This window comes from Typopeltis vanoorti, chromosome 3 (genome assembly GCF_054136105.1).
Source record: "Typopeltis vanoorti isolate ZY-2024b chromosome 3, IOZ_Tvanoo_1.0, whole genome shotgun sequence".
In the NCBI taxonomy this organism is placed as follows: domain Eukaryota; kingdom Metazoa; phylum Arthropoda; class Arachnida; order Uropygi; family Thelyphonidae; genus Typopeltis; species Typopeltis vanoorti.
Window position 1 is genome coordinate 47,961,229 of NC_143551.1, and position 16,444 is coordinate 47,977,672.

General features: G+C 33.7%; 1 protein-coding gene across 2 annotated transcripts in view; it reads right to left on the bottom strand.

Annotated features, from left to right (window-relative positions):
* The window catches only part of LOC150108108 (small ribosomal subunit protein eS26-like), a 29,813-nt gene that overhangs the window by 6,704 nt on the left and 6,665 nt on the right, over nucleotides 1-16,444 (bottom strand). For both annotated transcript variants that reach the window (XM_090415592.1, XM_090415591.1), the window contains exon 3: nucleotides 4,314-4,450. In XM_090415592.1, the coding sequence (XP_090271718.1) occupies nucleotides 4,314-4,450 (137 nt within the window). The remainder of the gene's footprint in view (nucleotides 1-4,313; nucleotides 4,451-16,444) is intronic.

Genomic DNA, 16,444 nt, shown 5'->3' on the forward strand with positions numbered 1-16,444 from the left:
CAAATTCTTTCATTTTTTCTTCAATAATCTTTGTGTATTTTAGTCTACAGTTCACATCTTAGAACTGCTCAACTTTTATTCACTTTAAAAGTTTCTTACATGTTATTCTTTTTAATATGAAATTCAATTTTATCCTGCTCAAGATTAAATAGTAATCACTTCTAATTTCAAATCCTCTGTACACTCTGTCCTTCACAAAGGAGAAAACATCACTATGAACAATAACTTAGTCAATGAGACTTTTCTTATTTCTTGGCTCTTTTCTCCATGTGAATTTGTGCACATTTTTATGTTGGAAAATGGTGTTAGTAATAACCAGTCCATGTCCTGAGCAGAAATCCAACAAATATTTGCCATTATTATTAGCTTTGCCCTTTTCTCCAAATTTTCCCAAAATATTTTTGTATGTCTCACAATCATTTCCTATTCTGCTATTTAGAACCCCAACAAGGAACTTTTCCTTTTTCATTGTGTCAGTTGCTTTTTCTAAAGCATCAAAAAATTCCTGAACATCTAGCTTAGTAGAACCTTCTGTGGGAACCATACGAACAAATAAGTATCATTGTTCCAATTCCCCATTCTGATATTAGCCCACATCACTCTACTTGAGATTGCCTGCCATTCAAGGAAGATTAGCCTCATATTTTGTGTTGAATACTATGGCTACTTTTTCTTTTCCTTGATTGTCATTTCCTGAATATAACATTTTGTATTTATTACTCAGAAAGATCTCACCAGTTTTTGTCTTTTTTGTTTCAGTCACCCCTATTATGTTGATCTGGTACTTATCTAATTCCTCAGCTAACTTAATTTCTTTACCATTCAGGCTTCTTATGTTATTAGTACCGATCTTTAACTCTGGTGATGTTGAGTTGGGATATGCTTTCAGATTTGTTTCAGTAGCTGACTTTTTGCTGTTCATCCTGGTTCCCTGGTGAAAATAATGGGGAGCCTTGTGTAACCGGGCGATGCCCCAGCCGGCATGAAATTTTTTCATGTTGTACTAGCATTTTGAATATTGGTTTAAGCCAATAAGAATACAATTTGGTCAGCTAAATCCCAAATTGCCAGCCATCCTTGTTTGTCCAGGGTGCACCACGAGAAGGTGAAGATTGGACAATTAGGTCAGAAGTCCTGGTCAGTTCTCGGCATTCCTTTAAAGGCTATGTGGAGGTCTCCTCTCAGTTATACAGCTTTGACCCTTAAGCACTTTTTTTTTTTGAATCATTATTTTTTTACATGTTACATTTGAGAATATCAATGTTGCTTCCGAATGTTTTTGTTTTGAAGGGAGGGGGATAACTAACAGCACTGTAATATGTAAACTCTTTCAAAGGTAAATCAGTTAACCTATCACAATAAGTACAGGACAAGTAATTATGAAGACAACTATAGGAGCAGACAAAGGGAAAAAAGATCACCACATAGTAGAATAAATTCCATTTTCTTCCTCCTAAGAGATAATTACGTGAAACAGCAGCATGTGATGAAGAAACTCATTAGAAAGTGCTGGATTACAGGATCAAAAGAGTTTTCCATAACAGATAGGCACAGTCTCCAATTGCAGAGTGATCTTGATTTGAAAATTGCCAAATGTGTGGTGCATTTAGTTAACAAGGAATATGTGTAGCCATAGGTAAGTGATTACGGATTATGATAAGCTTAAGAGTCATCAGTAGTGATATGACATAAGAATCTGCAAAGGAAAGATGTTACTGATTTTAAATTATGCATTTAAAATCAGTAAGATACATCATGTAGGAATCAGATAAGTAATATTATTTAGCAGGAGCTGTAAAAAAATTTGTACAGAGTATATAAGGAGAAAGGTCAGCAAGCTCATGAGCAGTAACAAGGTTTAGTCAAGAAAGGTGACCAGCATAGTATTAAAAGCAAAAATTAGATTATGAGAAGATTATTAGCCAAGCAACCCAATCCTGGAGAGTTCTTTTACTATGCAACAAGTAAAAGGAAGAATAACTAATAATGGGTGCTGATGGTGGTGAGATGACAAAAACAGACAACATGTAGTATTATTGAGTCATTTGCAAATATCTATCATCCAAGTGAAGATACTGCTGTGGAGAAAAGAGGTTGATGAAAAGAAAGGTACTTAGGATATTGCAAAATTGCAATGCAAATAGAGCCCTGTGATATCAATTTGCACATTACAAGAACGTTCGAAGGGCATTTCCTCTAAGCTGCTTAACTTAAGTCTCAGGTCTAGTAAAATCCCAAGAGGAATGCAAGAAGGGCAAAATTGTTCTGCTACATAAAGGAGATTCCAAGACTGTGGAACCAACCAATACTTTGGAAGTGGTACTCTAGTCAAAGTATTCAGGAATGGGCGGATATGAGTTTGACATTCTATAGGTGCTAGCATAGCTTTGCAAAGATAGACCATGCATTAGTAACTTACTCACTTCTTATAGTTGTTGAAAGTTTTTCCCACTTGGTAATCAAGTAAATTACAATACACAAGAAATTATCTTATTTTAATCCTATATCCAAATGTAAGCAAACAAAGTTTTGTACGTGAAGTATCTTCAACTAGGCTACTTATATATAGGGGCTGTTTATTTCATGCCAATTAAATTAGTATCCCATAATGCAAAGCACACTTCCTTTTGGAGGTATATATTACTATGCATTATGGCAAGGATCACTACCCGGACCAGTTAGATACTGAGGGTAATGAATCCCCTCAGAGTATTTTAAAAATATGGTGATATGCCATTTTCCAACTTTTATATGGAAAATAGGACATCGGCATGGAATTACCCTCAGTATATTCCTAGCTCCCACTCAGCTGCCCTTAATAAATGTCAAAATCAGTCTAGGTAGTAACTTTCCCATAATGCATAGCAATATACATGTCTGAAAGGAGGTGTGCCTTGCATTATGGACATTAAGGCAATTGATTTGAAGCCAACAGCCTCTATATACAGTATCTTCATGCAGTAGTATAAGGCATGAAGATACTGCACTTGCAAACTTTTCTTATGCTTGGGTATAAGATTAAAACAAGAATACAATTTGTCTATTATAATTCACTTTTATAACAGTGACAGCTGAGTTGGGTAAAGGAAATGACTATATGATTGATACAAGGGTGGCTAATGGACAGATACCAAAGAGCAGCATATGGAGGAACAGAATCCAGAAGAGTAGGTGACTAGTGGTGTGCTGCAGGGTTCTGTGCTTGGCTCACTGTTAATATTTGTAAATGATATAGAAAATGATCTGAAGGTAAATATTCAGTCATTTGCTGATTATGCAGAATTCAGCAGAATTGGGCCAAAGATAATGGGTATCAGTTTGATGTGGAAAAGTAAAATTATGCATTTTGGGTGAAAAGATTACAAGCAATGTATTACACTGATGGAATTGGACTCCAGGAAATTCAAGAAGCTAGGGGCTTGGGGATGTTTCAGTAATAGGGAGTTGAAGCTTGGAGAACATCGCAAAAACAGCCAATGCAGTTTACAGGATTACTTGGTCATTGAAGAACAACCTAACTTCCCTATTTCTGCTTTCAATAACTAAATAATCCTATGAGCTATCTTGGATACTACTGCAATGTCCCTCGGATACAGCCATATCTGGATTACTGAGAATAGGTGGAGAGTGATATATGCCCTTTATAATGATAAATTAAGGGTCCAGATTGCAGAAATTCACTTACAGGAAAAAACAAGGATATGATAGAAATTGCTGTATGAAAAGTATCAATATGAATTTAGTCTCTGACGATATTATAAATAAAATATAGCATTGGTGTTTCCCCCCCCCCCACTACTAGAGATCAGGTCAGTACAAATAACAGTTGACCAAATCATTATGTTTTGAAAATGTAATATAGCTTGTTTGTCTCTCTTTCTCGGTGTGTTGTTTGTGTGCACTCCAGGTGATGACCGTAATATGAAGGTCAAAATGTTGGGAAATTAAAGTAATTATTATCAACACAGTTGTACTCACTATAATTTTATAGAAATAAACACTGATCACCATGTAACATTAAAGGAAAGGATATTCTTAGATAAGATCAGTAATCATCAGATCAGATAAGTAATCCCAGCTAGTTAAGTATGAATCTTTTTGAATTCTAAGAACCATCATGTACATAACTGAGAAACATGCAATACCACATCTTTATTTCCATTAACCTATTTATTTATGATACTGGTTTAGAATTAGCTTTATCTGATTTTATTGATAAAAAAAACATTTGCACACACAAATCAAGACCTTTCAGTAAATAAAAATAATTGAATAAATAACAAGATTTAAATTATCAGAAATAAACATCTTACCCCAAGAGGTCGCTGGAACCTTGGAGGTGGTGTTCGATCTTTACGTGCCTCTTTAGATCTATTTCTTACTACCTTTGAATGTATAGCACAAGACACACAGTAATGTAACTTGAAGTAAAGCTTAGGTAGGGCATAGGCTAGATAAATATATAATAATCAGGGCATCAATATTCTTGAATACTTAAATTTTTTAGGTACATTTTATAAAATGTGCACACCTACTAATTTTTGCTGTCCCTCCATACCAATAATTCTGCTCCAGATGGCTTGATTTTCATTAATTCGGACACTACAAATATTCAATAGGTTGTCAAATCTGGCTTAAAACTAGACTATTTTTAAATGGCAAAATGATAGTGATAAATTCAAATTCAGCAAGAGCACAGTTAATTAATGAAATATTTTTATTTGCAATTGCAATGAAAATTTGGTCTTAGATTATAATAATAATCTAAGACCTTCAGGGAGCCAATGATTCATTGAGGGAGGCTATAAATCATCCAAATCAACTATCATACCTTCCCTTAAATTCATTCACACTAAATGCACTCACCACCCCTAAAAGAAAACTATTCCATTCACTGTTCTATGACAAAAAACCTAGCTCTTACCCCCTTTCTTCATTGTGAATATACCTAACTTCCACAGACCCCCCCCCACTAAGTGTTCTCTCCCCACCTTCCATATAACAAAAAAAATTATCAGATGCAACCGTATAATACCCATTCAAAAGTTTATACACCTCTATCATATCACCCCTCTTTCTCCTGTTAACCAGAGTCTGCAATTCACATACTTGCAATCTGTCCACATAATCTGGATATAATCTTTGTAATTCTTCTATGCACCCTTTCCATAGCTTCTTTATCTCCTAGGAATTCAGGAGACCAAATCTGCACACAATAATCTAAGTGTGGTCTTATCAAAGTATTATAAAGAGGCAAAATTACTTTCTTATCCTTACATATCAAGGTTTGCTTCAACATCACAACTTTCCTCTGATTTATACTTGCAACTTTTGCTAAGTGACTTAAACTTCAAATTCCTATCCACCAATACACCAAGATCCCTTGCTTCCTGTTTCTTGTAGCATAACCCCACTAATATAATACGCTGCTGGAAATTGCATCATGCCAAAGTGCATAACTTTACACTCACTAACATTAAACTGACAGCCATTTTCATTTGCCCAAATTTCCACTCTATTCAAATCATTTTGTAAGTGCTGAATATTAGTAGCATCCCTGATTACCCTGCCCATCTCTGCATCATCAGCAAACAATTGCAAATTAGGCAGAATGATACTAAATAAACTGTTATACAGTACATAAAACAAAACACCTCTAGATTCAATTGCTGGAATATACATGAATGTTGTCAAAGTGCAACAGAATCTCAAATCATTTTAAAATTATGAAGTATACATATGCCCTGATATATATAATCAGGGGCATGTATTCAGTGTGTGAATGATGCACACCCATGGAATAGCAATATTACATTTTTGCATTCATTCCTGTTAAAGACTCCACTCATTGTTTCCTGGCTTTGTGCAATTCTTAAAATTAAGCAAATATACTAATGCTTCATGAAGAGGACACCGACTCGTAAACCTTGCATCTCATTCGTGGGGTCACAAATGGACAGCTCTGAGCCCTTTGAACACACATACAGTTGGTGCAGCAGGTCAAATTCTTAGTGGTTTTAAACCACCCAGAAGGCTAGGCAAGGTGTATGCTGAGACAATAGAAACCAGAAACCATGATTTGGTTATTATGTCAACCAATCCAACTGGACATAGTCATTTATCATGAGCTGCGGTTTTTTTTTCTTCTGAGTTTCACCTGTTTTGCATGCACAAAGCGTGAAATGACATGTTTAGGATACCGTTATAGACAAGTAATTTTCAATACATAATTTCTAACTTTTTTTTGCTCATATTTACAATGTGAAACAGTGTTAATCTACTTAATGTCCCATTTTATGCCAGAGCATTTACGGATTGCATGATTGTAGTCAAAGGGGGGGGGGGGGCAAGAATTGTCCTCCTCTTCCAAATTTAATATTATATTTACACCTTTGGGTAATTCAAATATACCATTCTCCATTATGGTTTTCTAATATGTCTTAAAAAAAAAAAAAAAAAAACATTGTCCCATGCTCTATGCAAATTTGGTTAACAATTAATTAGCAAATTAAAGTATTCAATGTTATCCTACAATTAATTACATTGGACCAATTAAGTTGAGCACTGATGAGCTATGCACTCACAGCTTTCTACATCGATAAAAATGCAATCATATGGTCAAACTGAAGTGAATTTTGTAGAGTGGGTTGCATAAGCCACACGATAGCACACCCAATCAAAATGAGCACACGATGCCAATGATAATGATAATAATAAAAAAAAAAAATATATATATATATATATATATTATTAAGAGACCTTCAGGGAGTCAGAAACTCATTGAGGTGGGGCAATACTATATGCACCAATCAATTGTTCAATTCGAAAAAATAAATTTCCTAAGTGATTTCTGTGCATATATGGCTATATTTAAAAATCATATCAAAATCCAAATTATCCACATGTCACTGTCACTAGTATTTGCCAATGATAACCTAATCTTACCACGTAAACCTTTTGTGTTTTTCACATAAACGGAGCATAGCTATTGTTCATTTGACCTTTATACTTTCCATATTTAAAATTATATTAGTTGATAAAAAGGAGTAAGACAAGGATATGTCTTATCACCCTTACTGTATAATATATATAGTGAGCAAGTTAAAGATATTTCAGAATTGAAGGTGTAAAAGTTGGGGTAGGAACTTCAGGTATGCAGATGACACAGTTCTTATAGCTGAATCTGAAGATTATCTTCAAATTTTACTCACGGAAATTTACAAGGAAGCTTAGTTGGCTTAATTATCAACCTAAAGAAAACAAAGTGCATGATTATATCAAAAGAACCAATAAATAAGAAATTAAACATAACTGTTAACAAAAAAAAAAAAAAAAGAAAAGAAAAAAAAAAATGAACAGGCTCAGCTTTTATATATTTGGGACAAATGTTTACAGATGGAGGAAATTCTCTTAAAGAAATAAAAAGAAGAATAGAGATAGCACGAAAAACCTTTATTGATATGAAAACTGTTGTAACATCCAGAGACATTAGAAAAAGATTAATAAAATGCTATATCTGATCAAGCCTTCTCTACAACAGTGAAACATAGAGTCTAGATAAATTAGAAGCTTTCGAAATGTGGACTATCAGAAGAATGTTGAAAATATCATGGACAGAGAAAATGAAACATGAAGATGTTTTAAAGAAAGCAAAAATGAAAAGAACATTAATGAAAATAATTAAAGAATGAAAACTTAAATATTTTGGACATCAACTAGACAAGAAGGCATTCAGAAATTAATATTAGAAGGGAAACTGGATAGAAAAAGAGGTAGACCCAGGAGAATGTAGCTTGAAGACATTAAGGAGTGGGCTGACTTGAATTACCATAAATGTTCCAGAGCAGCAAAAGTAAAAAGTTCTATGGTTGCCAACCTCCTTCTAGGGGATGACACTTGATTAAGAAGTTGATAAATTAAAGTATTCAAAGTTATCTTACGATTAACTACATTGGAGCAATTAAGATGGGCGTTGATGTGCTATGCACTCTTAAAACTTCCATACATCAATAAAAATGCAATCACTCAACAAAACTGAAATTTGTAGCAGAGTTGCATAAGCTACACAACAGCATACCCAACCTAAACGGGCACAGGATGCCACTGATTTATATATAACGCCATTTCCAGGACCAAAAGCCATAAATTATTTCAGAACATTCTGGCCATTGTCTTACTAACCACTACCTTTATATTTTTCTTCACGCACCATGTAAAAAAAGAGAACTGATAATTTTTCAATATGATTGACTGGCCTTTGATGTGAATTATGTAGTGCAGGTATCCTACTCTTCATAATCGTTAACTTCATTTATGAATGTGATCATAAATGAAGATCATTAGGCAGCAAAACTTACACATTTCCGGAAACATGATATTTTCTTAAGCAAACTGCAAGTTATGGAACAATAGGATGTAATTTTTGCATTCAGCACATATAATTATGTGAAACCACGTACTTTTACCTGTACAGAATTATTTACATCAAGAATGAAAAAATAAAAAAATAATAATAGATTAAATAAAAGTTTATTACAATAATTACACATTCAGTCATTTAAGTTTAAGTGCCATCCTGATTTTGAGGTTGGAAAACTAGTATTTCACTTTTAACTTTTGATAGTGCAATGAACAGGCACTTCTATGTCCTTCATACAAAGGTCTGTTTTTCTTTTTTTGTAGTTTTCCAGGGCTGATTACACTAGTCATAGTCATGCCTTCCACCTAGCATGTTCTAGAGATTATTTTCTTATGCCTGATTTCATCCAATAAACTTATTTTTTTGGTTAGCTCTTTCATGTACTTATTTCCCCTTCCCACATCCAAACTAATCTGCATCATTCTTAGTGAATTTACAGTAGTGAACAAATTAATACGAAAAAGCTGAATTTAAGTTTGATTCACAACAATTTTGGTTTTAGAAAAAAATCATCTTTCATCAGGACAATGCACCTGCCCACAAAGGTATTTCAGTTTCTATTTTCAGTGAGTGCTGTAACCGTCTGTACGATGTTTATTACAATAAATTTAATTTAATCCTTTATCCAAGTGTGAGCAAACAAAGTTTGTGCCTGAAAGTATCTTCAGGACTGGGGTAAGGTGGTACAACACCAGGACGACTCCTTGCAAAGGTGGAGCAAGCTACCAACACTCCTATCTCAGTATCTCTCATAATGCAAAACACATCTCCTTGCAGATATGTCTTAATGTTATGCATTAAGGGAAAGTAAAAATTCCCTTGTGGTGTTGTACCACCTTAGCCCAGTCCTGAAGATACTTTCAGGAGCAAACTTTGTTTGCTCACACTTGGATAAAGGATTAAACTAAATTTATTATATTCTAACCAAGTGAAAAATAAACTTTCAACGATGTTTATTAATAGTGTAAACAAGATGACATTTGTAGTGATTTATTCATTTTGTGGAGCTATAAAGTGGATACATCTCCAAGAAAGTGTTCAAAATAAATGTATTCTTTCTCAGCACATATCCACGACTCAAAGATAAATTGCCAATGAGTGTGATGTTGGTTTGGATACTATTGATGCGATTTCAAAGAGGTTTAGGGAAACAGGTATCTTTTCTCCTGACAGAAAAGGAAAACTACACTTGCTCAAGATTGTTTACTACTTAGGAAAAGCAAAACGAATCCAACATTGTCTGCTATAGACTTAAATAGACTTGGCGGCTAGTCTATCTAATCAGAAACAGGATTAATGTTTCTGACATGAGTCCATCAAAGATTGTTAGAAGCAGGGAGGACTGTCCAGAGACCAAAAAAGAAACAACTGTTGACAAAGGCTATGCAGAAAGAGGCTCCAGTGGGCAAAAGTGTATAAAAATTGGACTGTTGAGAAATGGAATAAGATCATTCTCATATGAGAGCAATTTTTTTGTCGAAGGAGAGCAAGTATGCTATATTCACAAATCAGAAACTGAAAAGATTTCTCCCACCCACCTTCAGCGAGCTCCTAAACACACAGCTAAAAAGATGTTCTGCGGTTGTTTTACACACGACGGTCCAGGATCATGTGTGCCTATTGATGGTACGATGAAAAGTGACCAATACATAAAAATACTGGAGAAAAGAGTGGCCCCACAGAAACACAAAGAACATCTTCTAACAGGATCTCACTCCACGACACACTTAAAAAAAAAAAAAAAAAAGCAAAGAGTTCCTCAAAAATCACGACATCCAATTACTTCAGTGGCCAGTAACTCTTCTGACATTAATCCAATTGAAAATTTGTGGGCCATAGTGAAATACTTGGAAAATTAAATTGTGATACAGAGGAAAACTTAATACAATCCATCGTAGTAGTATGGTTTCGAGATGCAGAAATAAGAAAAATGTGTTCTACATTGATAGAGTCCATGCCTAAGCAAATTAATGAACTTATTAGGAACAGAGAAACATGTATAAATTATTAGGTAAAGTTGGAGTTTAATTTTTGTACTTATTTTGTTGCAAAATTACAATCTTTCTTTAAAATGTGTGCTCAGATCAATTTATTCACTACTGTATCTCCAGACCTTTGGCTATTTCCCAATTGTCTTTTGAAAGCATGTTTCTGGAGTAATATATATTACTCCTGAAACCAAATATGAGGGTGGTCTGAAAAGTTCTCGGCCTAAGCCATAGATGGCAACACTATCGTCAAGTTTTTTTTTTCCAAGTTGGTACATCTGTCATAAGCATCCATGTGAAATTGCAAGTCAAGTAGTTTGTTTTATACAGCTGTCCGAAGCAAAAGTGTTGTCTGTATCCCTTGAAGGGATCTTGCAGATATAAAATTCTTCGTAAAAGAAGGTTTAATGCCAAAAGAAATTCATTTGAAGTTCATAAAAGTTTATGGGCACTCTTCTCCTTCGTTTTTGACAATTAAGAAATGGACTACCAAATTTAAACATGGACGTACCAGCCTTGAAGATGATCCATGTGAAGGATGTCCAAAGAATGTAACAACACCAGAAATTATTGATTAAGTGCATGAAATTGCTGAGACTGCATTTCAAAAGAATGTGTAGGATATATTTTGCATGAAGAATTGCAAATGAAAAAGCTTTGTGAAAGATGGGTACTGCGCTTGCTCCCAGCAGATCAAAAACGCACTCACATGAAAACCTTTGAGCAGTGCTTGGAGCATTTTAACAAGAATAAAACTGATTTTGTGCATCAATTTATTACTATGGATGAGACTTGGATTCACCATTACCCACCAGAATTTAAACAGCAGTCAAAACAATGGACAGAAGCCTGTTGTTCAGCACCAAAGAAGGAAAAGTCGGTTCCATCAGCAGGAAAGGTCATACTATCAGTGTTTTGGGATGCTAAAGGCATTTTGTTTATTAATTATCTTGAAAAGGGTAAAACAATAACCAGGAAATATTATTCCGATCTTTTAACCAGACCAAATGAAAATATTCATGAGAAAAGATCATCTTTCATCAGGACAATGCACCTGCCCACAAAGGTGTTTTGGCAATGGGAAAATTAAGGGATCTGCACTATGAATTGTTGGAACATCCACCCTATTCCCCAGATTCTATATATATATATAGAGAGAGAGAGAGAGACAGAGAGAGAGAAATATCTATTATTGCATATACTGTAGTATATACAGTAATATAGAATAGACACAGCAAATGTCTCACATTCCATCACAAGTGATTACACCATACAGATATATCAAAATCTATATACTTATTCTATCAAAACAGTTACATTCAGGTTTTTATTCATCCATTTGTGATTAGCATCATACAATGAAACTTTTTTTGTGTGTGCAACTGATCTTGCACGTATTCTGAAGTTTAATATTGCATTAGTTTTTTCATTGACTAGATTTTAACATTTACTCCGTATTTTCACTAACATCTAACCTAATGAGCTAAAATAATTCTAGCTCATTAAGTTAAATATTCTACAGTCTAATCTTGTAAGCAAGTTTAGTTTTCTTTCAGTATCAATCAGGATGATTATGGTTTTCAAATTTTAAACAAGATCCACACTAATCATACTAATCAATCAAGAACCAAACATACTGAACTGGCTACCATCAAGAACTCCACCTTCTCTCACTGCTTATACGAAATTCTGAAATAGCTGCAAGAAAAATCATCAAAAACCAAATTTCCAAAAGCAGGAAGCTTGCATCATGCCCAAATGGCAGCTGTGCATTTTGGTCTCTGGCCATATAACAATTGGCCCCAACTTTTGCCCAACACTGCTCCAATTATTTCTGTAATAGAAGTAATTTGATTAGCAGAAATGTGGGTGAAATTACAGCTGTAATTTCACCCACAGAGAAAGCTAATCTCCTATCATTCTACTTTTCCTCAAATGCCTGCATAATGATTTTGGTAAATGTCCAACAACCATTCCAAACACTCAATGTGACCTTTCACCAGGAAGTGATCAGAAAAATCCTATCCAAATTAAATACCAAAAAGTCCCCCAGCCCTGACAGTATTCCTCCAATTGTCCTGAAGATTACTGCTCCAGAGATGACTCCTATTCTATGTCACCTGTTTATGCTCTTACTCCGGTGTCATCTACCCTACATCCTGGAAATTAGTCCTGCTTATTCCAAGAAGGATGACAGATCCTTACAATCAAAATATCACTCAATCTCTTGCACATCAGACCTCTCTAAGATAATGGAGAGAACCATCAACAGCCAATTCCTAATTGGCTGTTGATGGTTCTAACTACTTGTTTAGAAGAAAGTGTTCTGGGTTGGGTTTTAACTTATGAATATGAGCTGAGTTAGAAGTGAAACAGTTAATCAAAACTGGAGACTACAGATATTAGTTCTGAGAAAAATTAGGGAGTGAACAGGTGGCATCAATGGCAGAATCATGTTAAAAATGAAGATATTAGGAGGAAATTAACATCATTAGTATTTAGAAATGTGTGAATAGAGCTAATTTTAGGTGATCTGGTCAGTTAAATAAAATGGTATAGGAAAGATTAGCAAAGGATGTGTATCATACCAAGATGACAGGATAAAGACCACATGGTCTTTGTTTATTCTGCCATCTTGTTTGAAGACTGAAATTATAAGAGTTGATGACACTGGATTTCAGCAAATAATAGATTAATTAGGATTATCATCAATAGAAAGCTAGTAATAATATAAATATTTCATGTAGTACCATCACAGTATTCACCATCTGAGGTTACATATCAGGAATTTTATGAAAATTTTCACACCTACCATAACATACAGTGCGGTAAAGCTGTATATACATAATATACATCTTTCCCGCCCGCATGCAATTTCTATCTAAGTGCCTCTGTAACGAACCAGGCATGTGTGGTTCTTCTATGATAATAAACATTTTATTTTAATTATTTGAAATTTCTTAAATAAATTTTGACAGAAACATTTACCGAAACAGCCACACGCTGTTTCGGTAAATGTAATGAACCGGGGATGCTGACTAGGCAGGATAATCGTTAAAAACCCAAATATTCAAAAAATACTCAAAAGTTAAAGCAAATTTTGATAAAAATACTTCACTTCAATCCCTGAATATAATGATACAGGGAGTACAGCCTTTAATTAAAATGAATTTTAATTAAAGTTGAAATTTATTTGAACTAAAGTTTAAAAAATTCTTGCATTTTACTAAATTCTTAGTGACTTATATAAATTATTAAAAAATTTTTACAAGTGGAACTATCTTTTAGGTATATAAAAGAAACTCAAGATAGATGAGAAAATAAGAAAAGAATTCAGAAATAATAAGAATATTTAATATAAGTATTCAAAAAATAAATTTTACAGAATAACAGAAAATAAATTAATTTACATAAATATACTTGAAATTTTTTTATTAAAATTTTAGGGTTCTTGATTTCATATTCACAAAATTAGAAATAATGTTCATCTAATTCTCGCACGTATATCATTTTCAATAGCTATTAACGCCAAACTAACAAGCATTTTTTGTGACATACTTGTTCTCAAGTAGGTTTTAATCAATTTCAACTCGGAAAAGGAACGTTCACCGCTCGCTACACTAACAATTAAGGTTAATAGTATTCTTAAAGCAATTGAAAAGTTAGGGAAAGATCAATTATTGGAGACAATAAAATTAAGAATATCGAAATGGTTTCGAATATTTAAATTAACCTTCCGAAAAATATCCCGGAAGGCACATAACGCGTCATATAGTTCTATTGCATTTATGTCTTTATTGTTACCGTCCTTCAAGAGAATCTCTAAATCGTCACAATTTTTTCGTAAATCTTCGTTATTGATTTGTAGTAATATATACAATAAATTGAAATTATCATAACATGTTTTTAGTTGTTCAAAACGTTGAATTAATGAACACATTGCAACATCTAGAAGTGTAGAAAACACATTCACTCTAAATTTATCTTCTGGCGATTGTGGCGTTTCTTCATGATGCTCGTAGTCAAATTGTCGTGTCTTCTTTCGTCGCCAAACTTCTGTACCAGTTTTAAATTCTTGTTCTCCACCCACCTCTTCACTCAGTTCTTTTGCCGTTTTTAGAACTTCTTTAAAATTTGTGTCTGATCGATACTCTTGTAAGAATATTTTTAAGTTTTCAATAGATTCTAAAGAGAGCGTAATGTTCATATTTTTGTCTTAAAGCATTTTACTCACAGGCTTTATTCTGTTAAGTAAATCATGCCAAATTATAAGAGAGCAAATAAATTTGTAGTACTTTATTTTAGCACATAATGTTTGTGCTCCATGCTGAGTTTCTTTATTAAAATTTTTATTATTTAAAATTTCAAAAAGTGCATCATAAATTTCTCCTAACTGATATCGTAGAGGGTGGATTACATTAATTTTACTTTCCCATCATGTTTCTGATGGCTGTTTCAATGTTAAATTTTTTACGAACTTTAAAAGGATTGACCAACGTTTGTAAGAGAATGAAAAGAAATTGTATAATTTCTTGAATAATTGCAAAGAAACTAATTGTATCTGCATTCACTTTGGCTGCATCATTAATGATTAAATTTAGAGTATGAGCAGCACATGGCACGTAAAAAGCTCGAGGATTTTTGTTCAAAAGCAAATTTTGGAGCCCATATTTTCCCCTTTCATATTTGCCCCATTGTCATACCTTGACTTCGCATGTCTTCAATGGGAATGTTCCATTTTTCCAGTTGTTCCATTATTGTTGCACATAAGCCACGTCCTGTGGAATCTGATACATCTGTGAAACCTAAAAAGTTTTCCCTGATCTTGACAATTCCATTGTCACAGGAAACAAAGCGAATAATAATGGTCATTTGTTCTGTTTTACTTGCATCAGGTGTCTAAAATTAAGAATAACGTTTAGATTTTCGAATTGATAATAAAATTGTATCCCTGATTGCGTTACTTAAAGTTTCCAATATTACATTTTGACTGTCTTTAATCAAAAAGTCTGTTTGACTTTTTGAGTTCAAACAGTTTGACTAATTTTAAAAAATTGCATTATTCCTTTCATATAATTTATCAGATGATCTGCGAAAAGCTAAATTTTGGCTACCAAGGAATTTTATAATTTCAATCAAGTGTTCTAAAACACTCGTCCAATGTTTCTTTTCCATTTCATACATGCTTTGAGTCTAGCAATCAATAGTAGTTTTGTTTTTTCAATTTCAATCAAGTTCCTTCCATTTTAAGAAATTTTTCATGCGAGTTAAACTAGTCTCATGTCTATGCAAAGTTGTACTTACATTTCTCCAATCGTTATAACCTTCTACAAGACTACTTGATATGGTAGGTGCGAAAGGTTTGCAACAAAAGCTAAAAAAACTTTAAGTTTCGGAATAAACGAGCCATGTTCTTGGCATGAGCTCCCCGTTTTCCATTTTTCTATTATAATAGATGTAGCCAAATTTACAACCATATGTATCTCTGGGATACATTATATTTTTATTTTGAACAGGCCCTATTTCAATTAAAACAACTCATAATTTTTCATCAATATTTCCCCATTCACTTGGATCTTCTAAATTTAGAGACTAACAATGTGTTAGTTTCGTGGTCAACTACAACTAAATCTTCTCCTAACTGTTTTTCACTTAAATCCTGCATCTTTATCTTGTTCAATAGTTGCAATAGTACTTTCATGCAAACTGGATGATGTATCAACTCTGATTTCTGATCTATCGAGTTGGTTACAATCTGCATCAGAATATTTTAATATTTTAACAAATTTATTAAGAGCACCAGTTTGTTTCTTAATATCTGCTTCTTTCGCAGCATGACGCTTACGATTTTGTGCATCGGATAACTTTTTAATTTTTGATTCCATTTCACGACACAGAGACGAAACAATAGTCCCATGGTTATTTTCCCACGGCGAAAAGAAAAACTTACGAGCAAAGGTACTTCAGGAAATTTGCCTTGCCTTTTCTCCTCTACTTGGGCTCGCCGTAAATGCCTGGACGACTGACGTCTCAAGTA